This window comes from Muscardinus avellanarius (assembly GCF_963383645.1).
Source record: "Muscardinus avellanarius genome assembly, chromosome: 10".
NCBI classification, from domain to species: domain Eukaryota; kingdom Metazoa; phylum Chordata; class Mammalia; order Rodentia; family Gliridae; genus Muscardinus; species Muscardinus avellanarius.
The window spans coordinates 6134660-6153438 of NC_137796.1; the positions used below are offsets into that span (position 1 = coordinate 6134660).

At 58.8% G+C, this 18779-nt stretch overlaps 1 protein-coding gene across 1 annotated transcript in view; it reads right to left on the reverse strand.

Annotated features, from left to right (window-relative positions):
* The window catches only part of CMIP (c-Maf inducing protein), a gene marked incomplete at both ends in the record, with an annotated part of 197925 nt that extends 180505 nt beyond the window's left edge, over positions 1–17420 (reverse strand). The window contains one exon of the mRNA XM_080702910.1: positions 17121–17420. Within this exon, the coding sequence (XP_080559036.1) occupies positions 17121–17420 (300 nt within the window). The remainder of the gene's footprint in view (positions 1–17120) is intronic.
* Between the last annotated feature and the right edge of the window lie 1359 nt (positions 17421–18779).

An 18779-nucleotide genomic window follows, 5' to 3' on the forward strand; every position in this document is an offset into this window, starting at 1 on the left:
GCAAAGGAATGAATGGGTGTATGAACAAAGAGCCTCCCTGTCCTTCTGACCAAGCCTCGCCTGTGCCCTGGGAAAAGCCAAAAACAAAAGGCTACGCTGGAGTAGGGACGGTGCCCAGGGCGGTCCCTCCCTGGTCTCAGTTTCCCCAGGTGTAAACAAAAGCATCCGCCCAGACAATCTCAAGACTGGGAATCTGCCGGGGAATCTGACTGGACGTGCTCGTCTCTTCTGGTCAGAGCCGGCAGGCGCGGGCCTTCAGGTCCAGGTGCCAAGCCTGGGCGAACAGTGCTGACCGCCGCCTGCAAAGAACTCAGGCTGGCAGAGCCGGCCCGCGCCTCACCTGGGATTGGCGAAATCACCATAAAGCTGCCTTCTCTGCACCCCTCCTTCCTGCGCACACTGGAGAGGGCTTCCCGGAAGGCCAGCGAGGAAAAGGGCAGAGCCCAGACGCATACCCCAGCTAGCTGCCTGCAGAGAAAGTCCCCTGACCGCTGACCCACAGGGCTGGGACAGTCCTGGCCACACTGGCTGGGGAGGGGTCTGGACGAGCGGAGCAAAGGATCCCCCAAGGCCTTCTTTGTTCAATCAACGCCCGCTTTGTTTTGTTCTTTAAGTGGAACCTCACAAGACAGAGACGTGCAGGACACCCAGGGAGTCCCTTGAAGTCCCAGGAGGGACGGCAGGCCTGAGAGAAGCACAGGGATTCAGGTCACCCTGACCAGTTCCACAACCTACAGCCCTGTGACCCTGGAGACACCTGTCCCCGTAACACAGGGACACTCCATCCCGGGGAGTTTGCTGAGGACTGGGGGCTCAAGTGACGATGGATTGCAGCTCACCTGGGCAGTCACGGCTTGAATCGCCCTAGAAAATCCTCTGGGAAGAGAGGCTGCCACGCACGCGGCACACTTTGAAAACCAAACATGAGAATAAAATAAACAAACGCCATCCCGCCAAACTGCCGGCTATGGGGGGAATGTTGAAGCAAATGAAAGGGAAAGCCCCACTCCAAAACTCAGGGGCAAAGAAACCACCCGCCTGTGTCGGAAACGGCCCGCAGAGCCCCCCCACCCCCCACATCTTAGTAACGGCAAAGACAAGGAAGAAATTTATTCTGGGCTAAGGAAGAAGACCCTTGGCTTCTCTTCCTGGCTCCTGGCTGGCCCACGGTCTTGTGACCCAGGAGAGAGACGTGCTCCACCCCATCTGTCTCCCAGAAAGCATGCGCCCACTTCAGTGGGATCGACCAGGCCTCCTCCATTGCAGACTCGGTATAAATACCTACTTTCCACCGCACAATGGAGCCACCCTTCTGAGTCAAATTCAAGGCATTCAAATGCAAACACGGCCACAGCCTCCGTGGAAATTTTCTGGGCATGTTTTTCATGCTCAGTATTCTTTAATCCCTGACCATCGAGGCTTTGTGGTCATTCTGTCCCTCCACTTCACAGGCCAGAGGGTGGCCCAGGATCACCCCGTGTGTTGGGGCAGGGCCAGCGGCGAGCCCCACCTGCCTGGCTCCAGCAGGTGGTCCCTCTCGGCGACCACACGCATCCTCTGTGATGCGTTCTGCCTTATCAAAGAGGGAAGAACATCTCGAAAGCTTAAAGTCAACACTTGAGGGGCAAGAAGTGCCAACCTTGAAACGCCAGACTAGGATAAAGGAAGAAATATTTCACCATAAGCAGGAAGACTAAACACAGCTCAAGCAAGTACAGAAAATGTGTGCAGACAAACCTGCTCCCCCGGCCAAAGGAGTGGGGCTCGGGTCAAAGCCTCCATCCTTCAGGCTTGGTGGAACACCTCATCAGCCCCACACTGACTTCTATGCAGAGTTCCATTTCCTGCTGCTGTGACGAGTCACAGTCCCTGATGCAGGTTTATAATGAGGGGTAAGAGGGAGGCACCCATGAATCCCCAAGAGTGCTTACATTATACATGCTAAAACATGTGTGCATGTGTTTTGTGTGTGTGTGCGCGCGCGTGTGAGTGTAGTTGCTAAACTTTATAAGCCTATCATCTTACCATTTTGCTAACAGAAGGACGCACAGTTTTTGGCAAATTTTCAACAGAAGTGTGTCACTCAGAAAAGTCTAGAGCCGACACGCTGGAAGACCCACTCGCTCACTGGGAAGGTTCTGTCGCCGCAATTTGTGGTGACTGTCAAAGAGGATCCCCAGCTCAGTGTGAGGATGGAAACGAGACCAGGAAGGAAAGGAAGCCAGTCACGTGGAAAATTAAGCAGCCTCTTTGGAAGTAGACAGGACAGTACAGAAGGTAAAAGACAGTCCCCAGCCTCAGAGGAGGGAGAAGGAAGGAAACAGCCCTGTCTACCTGAGGACAGCCGAGTTCCCTGGATCGGGGCACATCCACACAGCCCTCCGCCATGCACAAGGCCAACAGTGCCCAGTAGGAAGGAGGCACCTGGAAAACACCTGCTGAGTGGAATGAATGCACCGTATCATTTCTTCCTTACCACCCTAGGCTGTACAGATTGCAAGGTCCAGTTTCAGAGGAGGCTCAAAGAAGTCTGTGATCTGCCCAAAGTTACAGCTGTCAAGATGCAGAACTGGGGTGTGAATCCCGATCCACGCCCTGCTGCGCAAAGCCCAGGACCTGTCATTCAGACACAGACCCTCAACTTCCAGTCTTTTTTTTTTTTTTTTTTTTTTTTTTGCAGTACTGGGGATGGAATCCAGGGGCATTCTACCTCCAAGCTACACACACCCTCAGCCCTATTTTTTATTCTTTATTTTGAAACAGGCTCTCACTGAGTTGCAGAGGGCCTCACTAAGTAGCTGAGGCTGGCCGTGAACTGTGATCCTCTTGTCTTGGCCTCCCAAATGCTGGGATGAAGCCACTACGCCCAGCTTCTCGAGTTATCTCTTAACAGCAAGCACACTGGTGTGAAGACCCCGCAACCCCAGGGACTCCCCTGAAGGCCACCTAACTGCTGTGAGCGTGGGTTCTGACTACATCACAGTAGCAAATCGGTTTCACTCTGCATGTCAGCAATAACTAGTTGTTTTTTCCCCAAGCATGCTGGGGAAATTGACTGTGCCAGGATTGATTAGCAATGTCTACCACGGCCAGGCAAGGGGAAGCAGTGGCTCGCGTGTGTTGTGTTTGCCACTCCAGACCCAGATCTCTTGCAGGTTCTCCTCCAATGCTGGCCGGCTCTGATTCAGATTATATAAACTTTTTTTTAGAGGGAGGAGGGGGCTAATGGAAAACAGGTTAATATTTTCCAGCATGGGCCTTGGCTGAACTTGGCCCAGCCCAGGCTGGCTATCCAGCCAGTCCAGGATGCTCTGCACCACATGGGAAGAAGTGGGGTCTTGGTACCCAACAAGACAGCACGTCCATGCCAGCCGCTGCGGCAGTGCGGCTTTGGTCTGGCTGACTCGGGTTGTAAACATGGCCAGTTCGTGTGCAGAGGCGGGGAGGGCCGTCTGGGCCCTGGTGGCACGGCCTGCCTGACCAGAGCTGTGGCAAATGACTTCACCTCTCCAGATCTTAGTGTCATCTGCCCTGGAAAATCCTCCTAGGATAGTCGCGGTGAGTAAATATGACTATGCGTCAGGTTCTTAACAGAGAGCCCACAGTAAGAGAGCAAAGAGAGGGCCCTGGCCAGCAATGGGCGAAGGTCCATGGGAGTACAGCATGAGACCTCCGTTTCCTTTTCCCACGCCCAGCACCACGCCCACATGGTGACAGTCACCAACAGGGGAGGACCCGAGCGTCTGCCAGGGCACTGGGAGGAAACAGATGGCAGAGTGGTGAGATTTGAGGAAATTTTAACAAAAGGACAGTCAGCGTAAGGTGTGGGCAGCAGCTAGGGGAAGCCCAGGAGACAGCCCCTTCCCTGGGGCGGCCGCCGTCCCGCGGGCCTGGGACCGCAGGGTTTCCTGGAATACGGGACTTGCTATGCAAAAACCCAGGGCAGTCTCCAGCAAGCCAGGACAGCTGATCACCCGTTCCCACCCCACACACTCCTACCCTGGCAGCCACATTGAGATGCTGCCCACCATGGTGACCCCAGAGGACAGGCCAGGAGCGAGCGCCCCACGGTTCTCCTCCCTCGGCCTTACCCATGCTTATCTGCATCCCTGCATGTTCCTGCATCCAGGCCACCCAGGGGCCTGGGGCCCAGAAGCCTCTGAGTCCTGAGCATGCAAGGAAGAACAGAGGGTTCAGTGTCCAGAGCGGATGCGGGGAACAAATAGCAGCGAAAGGACCCGGGTCTGCTCTGGGCGGCCACGGGAACCGGCGCCACCCCTGAGGGCTCCACAGTAAGGCCTGGTTGGGGGCCCAAGGCCCTCAGGCCTCATCCAGCAGGAAGGAGAAGGACTTCCGTCCTGCCAGGAAGAGAGCGCTGGGAGGTGGCAAGCCGTCGGACTCTGGTCCACAAGGCCCCCAGGGCCCTGGGTCCGGGGGGTCGGCATTCACCGGTGGGCTTGGTGGGAGGAGCAAGAAGCCCTTGCAGCAGCAAAGGCAGGGGACCCTCTCAGGGGATGCAAGGCCAGAGGACAGGGAGCCGCCCCCAAGGAAGATGTCCGCCTGGGTTCGGTCATTGTGGACCCAAGGGGCGGAGGGAAGGCTGAGAGCCCGCCCTGGAGGGCAGTGAATGGGACGCAGCACACCAGGGAGCCCCGGGGCCTCTCCCGCTACACGCGCTGGCCAGGGCCACCACTCAGACCCAGCACATGTGTCAGGGGCAATATCGTTTGGAAAATAAAAGCAACTTTCAATTCTGTTTTTAAATCATATTTCCTGAGATCAAAATCTCATTTCCCATGCCCTGCTGCTGGAAGCTGGGTGAAAACCTCCAGTAATGTCTTAATGCTCCCAACACGGGCTCTGCACCAGAGAGTCAAGGAGTCGGCCCCCAAGGGCTTGGCCCCGGATGGAGGGTCCACTCCCCATTCCAAGCACGGGGTCACCAGCACACCCTACAGGAGCCTCCCCTGACTCCACGGTATGGACAGGGCAGGCTCTCCCTCCCAGGAACAGAGAGAACCCGCTGTCCCTTCAGGGCCTGGGTCCCCAAGGCTCCCCACCCTGCTCCCCTGTACTGACAACAAGAATCCTGGGTGAACGGACCCCAAAGCCTGCCTTTGAGTCCAACCTACCAGGAAGTGGGCAGAGGCTGGAAGGGGTGACTCCTGGGGCAGGCCAGGAGGCGGCTCCTCCTACCACCCCCAGCCTGCCCTGGAGGACACTGAGACCTGGGCCCACAACTGGTTAATCAGTCTAACATGAAACGTCTCAACCCAAAACCCACTGGCCAGCAGTGGACCACCGGCCCACCGGGCACCCCTCTAGGGAAGCAGGGGCCTGAGCAGGCAGTCTCTAAGGCCGCACCCCCTACCTACCACCTCTCGACACATAAAGGAGGACTGGTGTGTTGGGATTTCACAGGGCGGGCAGGGACCAAAGGACTCTGCTCACTACTGGGGGGTCCAAAGAGCCCCAGAGGGTTCCCCTGCAGTGCTCCCTGGCTGAGACCTCTCTACCCCTCTAGAGCCCATTGTCAAGACACACCCAGCCGGGCATGGTGGCGCACGCTTGTAATCCCCGCGCTTGGGAGGCAGAGACAGGAGGATCGCGCAGGTTCGAAGCCAGCCGCGCGCGCTGGCTTAGGAGACCCTGTTTCCAAATAAAAACGTAAAAATAGGTCTGGGAGTGTAGCCCCGAGGTAGAAGGGCTTCCAGGAACCCCAGTACCACCAAAAAAAAAAAAAAAAAAAAGACTCACACCCAACTCCACAACCTTCTTTTTCCTAGTTTTTTTGTTTGTTTGTTTTGGCATTGAGGACTGAACCCAGAGGCATTCTACCTCTGAACTATATTCTCAGATCTTTTTGGGGGCGTGGTACTGGGGATGGAATCCAGGGGAATTGTACTTCCAAGCTACACCCCCAGCCCTATTTTTTTAGTCTTTTTATATTTGTGAAACAGGGTCTCACTGAGTTGTGAAGGGCCTAAGTAGCTGAGGCTGTCCATGAACCGCCATCTTTCAGTTTCAGCCTCCCAAATGCTAGGATTACAAGCATGCACCACCATGCCCAGCTATTATTATTTTTTTATTTTTTATTTTATTTTTTTGTGGTACTGGGGATGAAACCCAGGGGCTTTCTACCTCTGGACTACATTCCCAAACATATTTTTATACTTTATTTGGAAACAGGGTCTCACTAAGTTGCTGAGAGCCTCACTAAGTAGCTGAGGCTGGCTCAGAGCCTACACGATCCTCCTGTCTCAGCCTCCCAAGCACTACTTTTTAAATTTTGGAACAGGGTCTCACTAAGTTGCTGAAGCAGTCCTCAAACTTGCCATCCTCCAGTCTCAGCCTCCCAAATACTGGGATTTCAGGCGTGGGTCACCATGCTCGGCCCTTTTCCTATCTTTTAGATTGCTCCAAAAATCAAAAGGGCCAGTGCATTGCCAGGTGGGACTCGATCAAGCAGGTGAAGATCTTTTTAGAAGAGCCCAGCTAAGAAGCCATCCAGGCAGGTCCACGCCCTCACCCCTGGAAAACCCTGCTTCAACTCAGAAAGGACGGGAGCTGGGGTTCCTAGGCGCTTTCCTTACACCAAAACTTCCTAATGCTAAATTCTCTCTCTCTCTCTCTCTTTTTATGGCCATGATGCAATCCCTTTTCAAATAACCCAGATCTGTGTAGTCGTGAGTCATCAGGGTGAAGGCTGGGACAGCAGGGGGGTCACTGGGAGCCATCAAAGGCAGTGCTGGTGCTGGCTGGAGCCCTGGCCAGCCGGGGTTTCCTCCTGGGGCCTGGATGGCAAGTCACACCTGGCTCTCAGTCCCCACCGCTGGAGACACAAGGAAGGGGTGTCTCTGCGGCCCCCTCAAAGCCGATGCTAAAACATTCAAGGTGACTGCAGTGGGGGCGGGGACCCCGCTCTGCTGTGGCAGCCAGGGCCTGTTGGAAGCGCAGAAACCCACAAGGTGGGTGGCGACTGTCAGAGTGGACCCGGTGGCTTTCCTGGAGGCGAGTGGCCCCGGGGGCACAGGGTGGTCTCCACTGGCCTCTTGGCTGCCGCAGCCCTGGGAAGGCAGGGACTGGCACCTATGGGTCAGGGCCACACTCAACATCCTAAGGCATCAGGGCAGGCCTGCGGGCGGCTAAGTGAGCCCCAGAGCTGGCCTATGCAGCGGGTGGCCTGCGGCAAGTGCTAGGGGGACTTCCTGGGAGCCGTCACCTGCGCTCTGTGGCCCTGGGGAAGGGGACTAGATGGCTCCGCCCCCACACATTAGCAGGTGGCCCACCGAGGCCACACCAGGGCTGGGAATGATGCTCCCGGCAGAGATGAGGGGCACAGGGAAGCGCCCTGAGGCTCAGAGGCCTAGGGAGCTGCGGCCACAGGTGGACGGGCGGACGAGTGGGTGGGGCGGCACGCTGCGCTGGTCTCTGCCAGGTCAGGCCGTTCCAGAGGAGGAAACCGAGGCTCCCGAAGGCTGAGTGGCCGTCCAGCCCCAATGAGGGGCAGGTGGATAGCAAGCTTCCTCCACAGCCCTTCCAGACACAGGTGTGCAGGGAGATGGCCAAACCTACAATGCCGGGGCCCCCAGGAGCCGGCGGGAGGTCCCAGTCTGCCTCGGTGAACCCCTCTGCCACATCCGTAAGCCCGCTCTTCTGCAGGGCCCCCCTCTCAGAGCAGGGGCCCTGCAGACTCTGCTCTAAAACCCTGCTCACCAGGCACATGCAGCTATGCGAGCAAGACAGCCCGTGATCAAATCCCAGCTGCACTCCGCCGTGCCAAGCCCGGGCGGCAGTGACCCCGCCGCTCTGGGCCTCGGCTTGCTCCTGCATAAGATGGGGACCTTGCGAGGGACCCAGAGTGCTCCGGGGCTGAGGACGGAGCGGGAGTGTGAGCGGCTCTTGTTGCTGCCTTGTGGTGATTCAGCGCTGCTGCTGGGGGCCCAGGGAGTCGTGGCAGCATCTGGAGGCCACTGGCTCTGGTCCCACTCGCGTGACCTTAAACTCGAGATCTGTTCCCCTCCTAACACATGGGAACTGCAAGCACAGATACAGCCAAGGGGCTCGAAGTGTTTACAGGAAATGTTCTTTATTACCCTGGGGTCACCCTCCTCCTGCTTGGGCACACACACCCCGGGCCCTGTCTGGACTGCTGGGGCCCTCCCCCGCAAGCCCAGCAGCCACCTCTTTAGCCTTCCTGTCCCTGAAGCAACCCTCAGTCACAGGGTCATGAAACCAGCCAGAGCAACAGATGCTGATAAGTCACTGTCCCCCTTCCCTCCGCCCAGGATACCACGCATTCCTCCGCCTCAACACACAGCAGAGGCTGCACCTGCGTCACTGCTTAGCTGACCTGTCCCTCCACCTCAGCCACAGCGCAGCACCCTGCCAAGAGCCCGGGACAGCTAGACCTCCCCCAGGGCTTGAGGCGAGGGTGGTGTGAGGGGAGGGCCCTGGGAACCCAGGTGGACGGGAGTCAGCCCCAGTTGCCACACACCCAAGGCCTATGGTGGAAAGCCCGCCAGAAGCAGCCTGGCACTGCCCTGGTGACTTCATGGGCCACCGCCACAGGCCAGGAATCATCAGGCCTGCACCCCACGGAGGCAGGAGGTCGTGTGTGCTACGTGCACACTCTGCTTTGGTAGGATCGCAGCTCTGGAACCCGGAGGGCGTTTCAAATATGACCTGCGGGCCAGAGAGGAGTGCAGGGTGCAGATGCAAAAGTGCCCCCTCCCTGTGCGGCGCCCCCCAGCAGGAGGGATCTCCTCAACAGCCACTGCAGCGCGGCGTCTGTTCATTCACCCAAGGAACATCTGCTGAATGGCACTGCCGCAGCTCCCCCGGCTGTAAAGAGAGTGACGTGTCTTATGGGGTGCAGGAGTCACCAGTGTACCTGGCCTAGCACGGCACTCAGCAAAGGAAGTAGTCACACAGTGGTCGCCTGGTCACTGCTGCGACCAGCTCCCTGGCCCCGTGACTCAGGTCCCTTACTCCCAAGCGTCTGTGTGGTGGCTTCAGTCTCTCCACAAGGTGAACCACCACACGCCCCGCGAGGGGCGGCCAGGCCCACCCTGCTCCAACGCACTGGGCGGTGGGCGGTCAGTGAGTTGGGCAGGAATCACCTGGCTCCAGTCCTCCCTCCTCCTACCCCCCTGCGCTCTCTAGGAGGCCGCTGTCCTTGGCCTATGGTCCCTCTAACCAATCCCACCCGTGACCTCCATCCTCACCTCTACCAGACTCACCCCATGAGGGCAGGACCTCCCTCCAAGGGGCAGGACAAGGCGTAACAGTATATGGCGACTTGCAGCGTGCCCTTTCAGCTGGAGTCCTTTTGGAGTGAAGCGCATGCCTTCTTTTGCCAGTGTAGTGCCTGGAGCACTCATCTGCAAGCACAGTACCTGGAGCACTCTCCTCCAGTACCTGGACCACTCACTCTGCAAGCATAGGACCCAGAGCACCCAATTTTCAAGCACAAGACTTGGAGCACTCCCCTGCCAGCACAGGACCTGGAGCACCAACTCTGCAAAGACAAGACTTAGAGTACTCCACTGCACGCATAGGACCTGGAGCACTCCTCTATAAGAACAGTACCTAGAGCACTTCCCTACAAACACCGGACCTGGAGCCCTCACTCTGAAAGAACAGAACCTAGAATACCCACTTTGCAAGCAAAAGGCCTGGAGCACTCACTCTGCAAGCACAGGACCTGGAGCACTCCCCTGCAAACAGCACCCGGAGCACTCCCCTGCAAGCACAGGACCTAGAGCACTCCCCTGCAAACACAGGAACTGAAGCACTGCTCTGCAAACATAGTACAGAAGCATTCCCCTACAAACACAGCACTTAGAGCACTCCCCCCGCAAACATAGTACCTGGAGCACTCCCCCACAAGCACAAGATCTGGAGCACTCCCCCGCAAACATAGTACCTGGAGCACTCCCCCACAAGCACAGGACCTGGAGCACTCCCCCGCAAACATAGTACCTGGAGCACTCCCCTGCAAGCACAGGACCTGGAGCATTCCCTAGCAAACATAGCACCTGGAGCACACCCCCACAAGCCAGGACCTGGAGCACTCCCCCCAAAAAACAGAACCTGGGGCACTCCTCTGCAAACACAGGACCTGGAGCACTCCCCTGAAAACATAGCACCTGGAGCACTCCCCCACAAGCACAGGACCTGGAGCACTCCCCCACAAGCACAGGACCCAGAGCACAGCATTCTGTCTGATTCCTATAGGTCCACCCAGCTGCAGGCCAGAGAACCCAGCTCATCGCCTACCCCAGAGGGTTCTCCCAGCCTCCCCATGGCCCTCTGCTCTGCTGGCGGCACAAGCACAGCCAGAACAGAGGCCGGCGCACAGCAAGAGGCAGGGTGCGTCCCAGCCGGGCAACACCAGAGGTGACAGAGGAGTCTGCATTCTGGGCTCCCCAGAACCTGGTTAATGACAAAGAGAGCTGGGTGTGTTTTTTTGTGTGTGTGTGGTACTGGGGTTCCTGGAAGCCCTTCTACCTCCAAGCTACACTCCCACACCTATTTAATATTTTTGAAACAGGGTCTCTTACGCCAGCGCACCTGGCTTTGAACCTACACGATCCTCCTGTCTCCGCCTCCCAAGCGCGGGGATTACAAGCGTGCGCCACCACGCCCCGCTGAGAGCTGGTTTTAAAAAGTTTTGCTGGGCTGTGTAATTTAAGAGCTACTCAAAGCACCACTTACTACAAAGCTACTCTTTACTATTCATTGGGAGGGAACAGATTTAAAAAAAAAAAAAAAGAAAGAAACCACACACACACACACACACACACACACACACCAGACGTATGAGGATGGCAACTTTCTGGGGCAAAGAGCTGCCCATATGCCCTGCACCTCGCCCGTTCTAGATGCGCTCTGTGTTTACAAGATCACGGCTCCTGGGAGCACTGTCTCCTCAGAGCGCTTGCAAGGCTCCCGCCACCTGGGCAAGTGATTTCCAAGCTCCTCCCGGCCTCGTCCTGGCGCTCGCCATCCCCGCTAGGGAAGGCCCTTCCCGCAGATGGTGGGATCGCCCCTTCCCTGCCCGCCTGCACAAAGCGGCAGCTCTCGGTGCCCCTCAGCTGCTACCCAGCTACCCTGCTTTCTCCATAACCCCATCACCAGAGTGTTTCCTGCTGAGTTGTTACTGCAGTGCCTGGGACAGGGGTGTTCACCTGCTGGTTGGATGCATGGGGGAAGCGTGCATCTTCTACTCTCCCTGACATCGGGCCAGAAGGAAGTCCCTATAATCCTCCCCTTTCAGATAAGTGCAGGGTTTAGGTCACCTGGGGCGGGCCGCAGTCCGGGGAGCGCAGAGGCAGGACGGAGGCTCACCTGTCTGAGTTCATGTCCGTGTCCGCCCTTAGCCCTCCACTGGCTCGGTCCCGCACCCCGCACGCTGCCAACCTTCACACATCACGGGGTGAAGAAAGAGCTCCTGAAGACAGGAACCAAGTCCAGCCCCAGAAGCCTTTTCTCTGGGATCCCCTTTTCTTGATGTACAGGCCGCCCCCAAACCCGCACACGCAGACACACGCTCACCTCCATACCCGAGGGTCAGGGCTCTGCACGTGCTCGTGCAACGCCCTGTCAACAGGTGCAGCATCCACCTGGGCACCTGTACGCCACACCAGGTTCTCTATCTCCAGAGCCAGGAGGGAAGAAGAGAAATCCCTACCTCCCTTCTTTTTATTTTATTTTTTTTATGGTACTGGGGTGGAACCCAGGGGCTGTTCTACCTCCAGGCTACACTCCCAGACCTATTTTATACTTTATTTGGAAAAAGGGTCTCACTAAGTTGCTGAGAGCCTCACTCAGTAGCCGAGGCTGGCTTCGAACCTGTGCGATCCTCCTGTCTCAGCCTCCCAAGCACAAGGATTGCAAGCGTGCGTCACCACGCCCGGCCCCACCTCCCTCCTTTATCAGCCTGGGACCTGGACAGCCCAGCTTCCATCCTGGGCTAAACAGGAAGTCCGTGTACGAGGAAATGGAGCCCTCAGGCGGAGCAGCTCAGACCCTGGTCCTCAAGGTGGAGATCTGGGCGTTTGCAGAGCACCCTCTTTACCTGTGTTCAGTGGGCGTGGGGCTAGTTCTCCACTCCCTGCCCTCAAAAGCTGCAAGCACACATTCACCCCATCCAAACACAAATGCCTCTGCTATAGAAAAAAGGAAAATAGCAAACAACCGGGCCTAACCTACAGGTCCCTCCACAGGGTAAGGCCCCCCACATTATCCCTGTATGCCTCAAAACTGGAGACTTATGCAGCTCTGAAAAAGAGCGAGGCAGCCGCGTACGCATGCAAATGTACCGTCCAATGAACAATAGCAGTACAGAACCGTCTGCACAGTCAGCAGGGACACACAGAGATGGGTAACAGCGTGTGCAACGGGGGCTTCAGTGACACGGAAGACGACACGGGCTTCACTTTCGTGACGTGCTCTGGGCGACTTGCAAGGACCCATATGTGCAGGGCTGTTCCAGCTACAAGTTAAGAGGCTTGGTTTCCTTTTAAAGAAATAGACTGCGTCCCCTTCGTGCACAACAATCACGCTGCCTTTGCTTATGGCACTCCTAACTGTCCCGAACGCACCGCTCCTCTCAGGAGTCTTCTCTGGGGACTGCCCATGTCTAAATGGCAACAATCTCTTCCATTTGTTTAGAAGCTCTTTTAGGGCAATGAGGGGAACAGACCCGAACACCAGTCGACTGTCACGCCCATACCACGTGCTGGTATCACGGGTGCTTACGCCAGCCCTATGAACGCAGTCAGTGACCCACCCTCCAGACAAGAAGAACCATGCCCGTCAAGGGAAAGGGAGATCCCGAAAGCCACCGGCCAGGAACCTCAGAATCCAGACCCGGTGCCCCATGACGGTGGAGGTGCCTGCGCTGGGCTGCCTTGCCGAATCTCGTTAATCCCTTCATCAAAGGCGTACACGGCCCATCTCAAATGTCCCTTCCGACGAAACGCCCAGTGGCAACTGGGGAAAGTCAGGCCCTGCTGGCCTGCGCGAGCGAGGAGGGAGCCCGGGACACCTGTCTTTGGGACGATTCAGCTGCCAGGCTTCCCGAGCGATGCCCAAGGCGGTGCTCCAGAAATGCCCACCACCCCACCCCCCGCGGGGCAGGCATCAAGGAGCGGGCGGGGCCCCCATAAGCCTGGGGGCCGAGCCTCTCCTCCCTCTCGGGCTGAGGGCTGATCTGGAAAGGAGCCCCCACACCGGGCCACCTGCCCCCCCGGGTGGGCAGAGTTTGCCCCAGCCGGAAAGGACAGCATTCCTCTAAGTGCTCTGACTCCCTACGGCCTGGGGAAGGCGGGCTGACCACAGAGAATTGTGACGTTTCTGTCTCTCCAGCTTGGCCCCCATCCCCGTCTCTCATCGGACAAGTCATCCAGGAAACTGATTTTATGTGCTCCAAAATCTTACGACAAATCAAGGAAATTGCGTGTATTTACTAACTGCCACAAAAAATAAATAAAACGCCAAATACATTGAAGGCGGGAAGGACAGACCCAGGGAGGAGACGCGTATGTAACATAAATGGAAAAAAACCTAACATGCGTGTGTGTGCACACAGAGGGTTCCCCGTGGGACTGGTGACTCCTCTGGGGGAACTGGATTTTAATTCTCAAGTACGAACCACAGCATCTGGACCTTTAACTCCGCTGGGAACGTGACCAGCAGTGAGGCTGAGTAAGCGCTGGCGACACAGTCCAAGTTCAGAGAATGAGCGCTCAGCACCCCCATACAGTACCGGGCTTAAAAAAAACAAAAACGGATAGGAATGAAGGGGACTTCTCTGTCCCCATCCCTGACAAGACGCCCAGAAACACAGAAACATCGCACTGCCACGGCTTATGCCCTGCTAGGTAAGTATAGACCAAAAAACCTTGCCAATTAGACCCACCATTCTGAGCCAGCCTGTGTTGCTTTTTTTTTTTTTTTAACAAAGATGAAATCCAAGGTAAGTAGCTCGTCTGTACTTCCTTGATGCCGAGGAAACAAAGGCCAGAAACAAAGCCCTTCACCAACCACCAACGGACAAACACAGGGAGCAGGTGAGCAGATGCAGCCGCCACGGCCATGCAAGATGGATTCTGGTCCTGCCCTGGCCATGCAGAACTCCTGGCTTGTGGATCACAAGCCACACCTTGGTCAACAGTCACCCACGGAGGCCCAGAGACGAAGTCTGCAGGAAAATGGGGGAATGGGACACCTCGTCCAGACCACCGCGTGGGCAGGCAGGCTGGCACCCGGCGGGCCTGGTCCCCGGGGGGGAGGGGATCAGTGCCCCTCCCCCAGGAGCCTGTGCGCCTTCCGGATCCAAAGTCCTCAAGTACAGGGTGCATCCAACCGGCCGCCCGGCCTGTCACAAGCCAGTCGGGCGCACTCTGCAAGGATTTAATCAGTAACCAGCGCAGGAGACCAGGAGACCGCACAGGGTAGGCTGTGACCTGACCCGCCCCGTGGGGCGAAGTTTACAGCCAGGCCAGGGAGGAGGGAGTCAGGGCCCCAGCACCACACTCCTTTCTGACTCTCCTTCCTGACTCCGACAAAAGGGTGTGCCCAGCTCTCAAATCACTGGCCCGGCAGGACTGGGAGCCCCAGAAGCTTCCATCGCAGACGATGCCCCTGTGGATCTGGAAGCCTGGTCTTTATGTCTCACGATTCAGTTAATTGGATCAGTGGAGACGGGCAGTTTGGGCAAAGAGAATATTCGGTTTGTTTGTTGTTTGAATCCTGATCAATCTCTCCAAGTCTCATTCCCGAAGCCCACACGATTAACCGAGTAGTGACCAGATGGCCCCAAGCTGGGCTTCAAATATGACCGATACACACTTCACGGGACGGTGCGACCCTCCGAGACACAGACCTGCTGTAATCACGCGGCTGGCTCAGGGGATTCTGCACAGCCACGGGGCTGCAAAGGGTTTTCTGTCGTAGCTGACTGCACTGAAATTCACCTTTGTTTCATTTGGGCTAATATTTCTCAATCGAGTGCTTGGACGCACTATAAAATGCAGACCGGTTACATAACGCCCGGGCCTCAGGGAAACCCCACGGGGGCTCCTCTGCTTCCTGGAGCCTGGACACCAACCAGGTGTTTCTCGATGGGACCAGATCCCCGGTGGCAATCCCAACCCATCTCTGCCTGGAGGCCACGGCTCTGGCCACGGCTCCAGCCCTGCCGGCTTGCTTGCGGTGAGCCGTTCTGCCTGAGGGTGGGGGGGTGCGATAAGATCCCCGGGGAGCCCCCACTGTGCTGGGTGGAGAAAGGCGGTGGAGGGGGACCAGGCCAGCCCACTGGGCTCTTCCTGCTAACTCCTGTAGTTCCTCTTTCTTGTTCCCTCGGGCCAGAGAAAGGTTCCACCAACACAAAAACTTGTTCCCTGGACTGCCCTCCGTCTGGGTACTAAAACCGCAGGTGCCCTTTAGAGGGGCCCAGACCACAGAAGACGCTGGCTGGCCAAGGGGGGGTCAAGGAGCCCCTGGCTGCTTACACATCCAGGCCGGCCTGCCCTCTCTTCCTCTCCTCTCTCTCTCCCTCTAGTGTATCTCGAGCAACCAGGGTAAGCGGGGGCCTTTGGTCTCCAGAACCAGCCTCCCCAAACCAGGAGGTCAGTAGCACAGCACGACCTAGCTTCTGCTCCCCATGAGCATGCCGCTGCCCCTCAACTTCCCTTCATCTGGAGGGGTGGCAGGAAAACGAACAGGGCCCCCACCACCACCAGCCACCAGGTGAAAATTCTAAAGCCAGACCTGGAGCCGGCAGCGGCCAGGCAGGGGGGTGCCGGGGTCACCAGGGCCTCTCTGAATCGGAAACCCTCGGTGCTGGCACATCTTGGGAAAGCTGTCCCTCCATCACATGTAAAAACCGACGGCTGAGGCCTGCAGCCCGGAGGCAGGTTTAAGAACACGCACCAGCCCCAGCCGAGCAGGCCGCCTCTCCCGGCTACCCGAGAGCCTGCCTGAGAAAGGAGCCTGCGGATACTGCACCATGGTACCCACAGGAAAGAAAAAAAAAATGGGTGTCCAGAGCCCAACAGACCCCAAAATCAGAATAAAAGTCTCAGTGCTCTGGGGGTGGGGGAGCAGGATCGAGAGCAGGATTCTTGGGCTAACTTTCCCCCCCTCTTCCTTGGGGCATGTGTCATGGCCTGGGCCACACCACCCAGAGAACATGGATGCCGGGGAAATGTCTACACACGTACACATTTGTGACAGGCCCTGTGAGCTTCACACCATTTCCTGGCTGGGCTTCCTCTGCACAGGTGTGGGCAGGCATGGGGTTCTGCCCCCTCCCACGGTCTTTAGTAAACAGGATCACCGCAGCCCCAGGGGGAAGGGTGGTTCTGGGCAAAATCGAGGGCCCCCCTCTCCTAAGAGGACGGGACCCCCCACATCAGGGCTTGCCCCAGCCAGTATTTGAAACTGTTTCAAAGCACAAAGCCTCCTGTGCGGCTCCTATCTGCCACCCCCACTCCCCCTCTGAGCCCACCACAGCTGTCTTTCTCCAGGAAGAAGGAGGCCACCATTTGCAGATTCGATTTCAGAAAGAGATCCGCGGGTCCTCCTCTCCCTCTCATCCAGCTGACTGGCCCCAGTCCCATAGTGGAAAACAATAACAATAACAAAGGAACGATCTCCAGCCTCGAAAAGCTCACACACACACGGACACCGCGAGACCAGGGCCGCGGTGCCGGCTTCCACCCAGGCTCCCCTGCCCCTGGGTGCGCCTGGGTCCAGGACCCCCTCGCCCCTTCCCCCATCCAACCTCCCAATATGCGAAGATTCTTTTTTTTTTTTTTTTTCCCCAACCGGAAAGCACCCAGTTCTGTGTGCTAGTCGGGGCAGGAAAAAGAATAAAGGACGGGTGAAGCAGAGAAAAGAATGGGCTTTCTGGGGAATTCTTGGGGGCCAGGGGTCCCTCGGTGGGTTTTTTTTGTCGCTGCCGCTGCCGCTGCTGCTGCCGCCGCGTTTGGCGGTGGCGGTTCGTTTTCGGGCTGGCGTCTTGCGGACGGGCCACGGGCTGCTCCAGGAGGGCAGCCCCCCGCCCGGGGGCCCGCCGTCGGAAGCCGCGGGGCCGGGGCGCGACTCACCGTGGCGGACGCCAGGCTGTTGTCGGCCAGCGTTAGGTGGTGCGGCTCCCAGCGCCTCAGGAACTTGGAGGTGAGGATCTTGCTGAGAAAGGTCCGCGGGTGCCGGATGACACAGACCTGGATGTCGCCCTCCTGCAGCAGCTTGTACCTCATCCCGTTGCACAGCAGCAGGGCCCGGCGGCAGGGCACGGCGCCCATCTTCGTGCCCTCGGGGGCCGGCGCGTCGCCGCCCAGCAGCGGCTTGGTCTCCTCGATCTGCCGGGGGTCGCCGCCGCCGCCCGGGCTCCGGCTCAGGTCCATGGCCGCGCGGGGGGCGGGCGCCGGGCGCGCGCGGGGCGGCGCTGGCGGCGGGGCGGGGGGCCCCCGGATCCGGGGCCCGCACCCCCCCACCGCGGGCCAGGTGGGGGGGCGGGCGGCGCTCGGGGCGGCTCCTAGCGGGCGGGCCGCATGCCCGCGGGCGGGCCGGGGGCGGCGGGTCTCGGGCGGCGGGGTCCGCGTCCGTCCGCGAGTGCTGCGGGCGGCGGGCGGGGGGCGAGTGCGGAGGGAGCGCGGCGCGCGCGATTGGCCGGCGCGGGTCATGTGCCCGCCCTCTGACGTCAATGGCGGCAACGGCGGCGGCCGCGGCGGCTTCGGCCTCTTTGCAGGCGGAGCTCGCGGCCGGCCGGGGCGGGCGGGGACGGGAGGGAGGCGGGCGCGGCCCGACGGGAGGGGAGGAGGGCGGGAGACGGAGGGCGGCGCCGGGGAGGGGCCGGGATGGCGAGCCCCCGCAGGCCGGTGGCCCGGGGCGCCCCGCACCCCGCGCCCACCCCCGCCGGGCCGGGCGATGGTCGAGGTGTGGCCGCCCGCGCGGGGGGGGGGGGCCCGCCGGGGTGGGCTCGAGCAGCCCCCTCCCCGGCCCGGGCTGCCCACCAGGTTGGTCCGATGGGGCCAGAGGACTTTTCCTCCCATTGACAAGGTCCCCTGGGTTATCCGGAGAGGAGCCCGCGCTGCCCTGCTTGGGGATGCGCGACTCTGCAGGCCTCGCCGCTGGGTCCTGGCGTTGGGAGGTCTCACACCTTCTGGGCACAGGCGACAGGCCCCCCAGCCCACCCCCCAGTTCCTCTGACCCTGGAGACAGAGCCCCTTCTGGGATCCCAGTAACAAAGGAGTGATGTGGCCGCCCTCCCCTCTGCCCACACCCAGGCGGCTCCCGCTTCTTAGAGGGGACCCCTGTCCTTCACCTCCAGCCAGGCAGGAGAGGATCACATCTGGATGGTTTTTGTGGAATGAGGCAGTTCACCAACTCTGCCTTGGAAGCAGTCATTCTCTTTCTGTCACCACCCAGGAGCGGCGCCCAAGGCCTCGCAGCCCGGCTGGGCTCAGCGGGGCCTGGTTCTCAGCCTCGCTCACTGCAGTTCACACCATTAAAACCCACAGATTCTTGCCTTTGTGACAAGGTGCCTCTCCGCTGAGCACGTGCGTGTGTGCAGCGTGTGTGGAATGGCACAGCAGAGCCCACGGGATGTCCACAGCGCCCCTGAGCTGGAACCCTATTCACTCTCTTCTCTCCCAAGAGCAGCCGGCCAGCGCTGGAGATGGGCGGTGTCAGCCTGCGTCTGGCCTGCCCAGGAGGTGGGCAGAGCTGTCCTCTGGGCCCCGGGGAGGCAAAGTCCGCTTAGA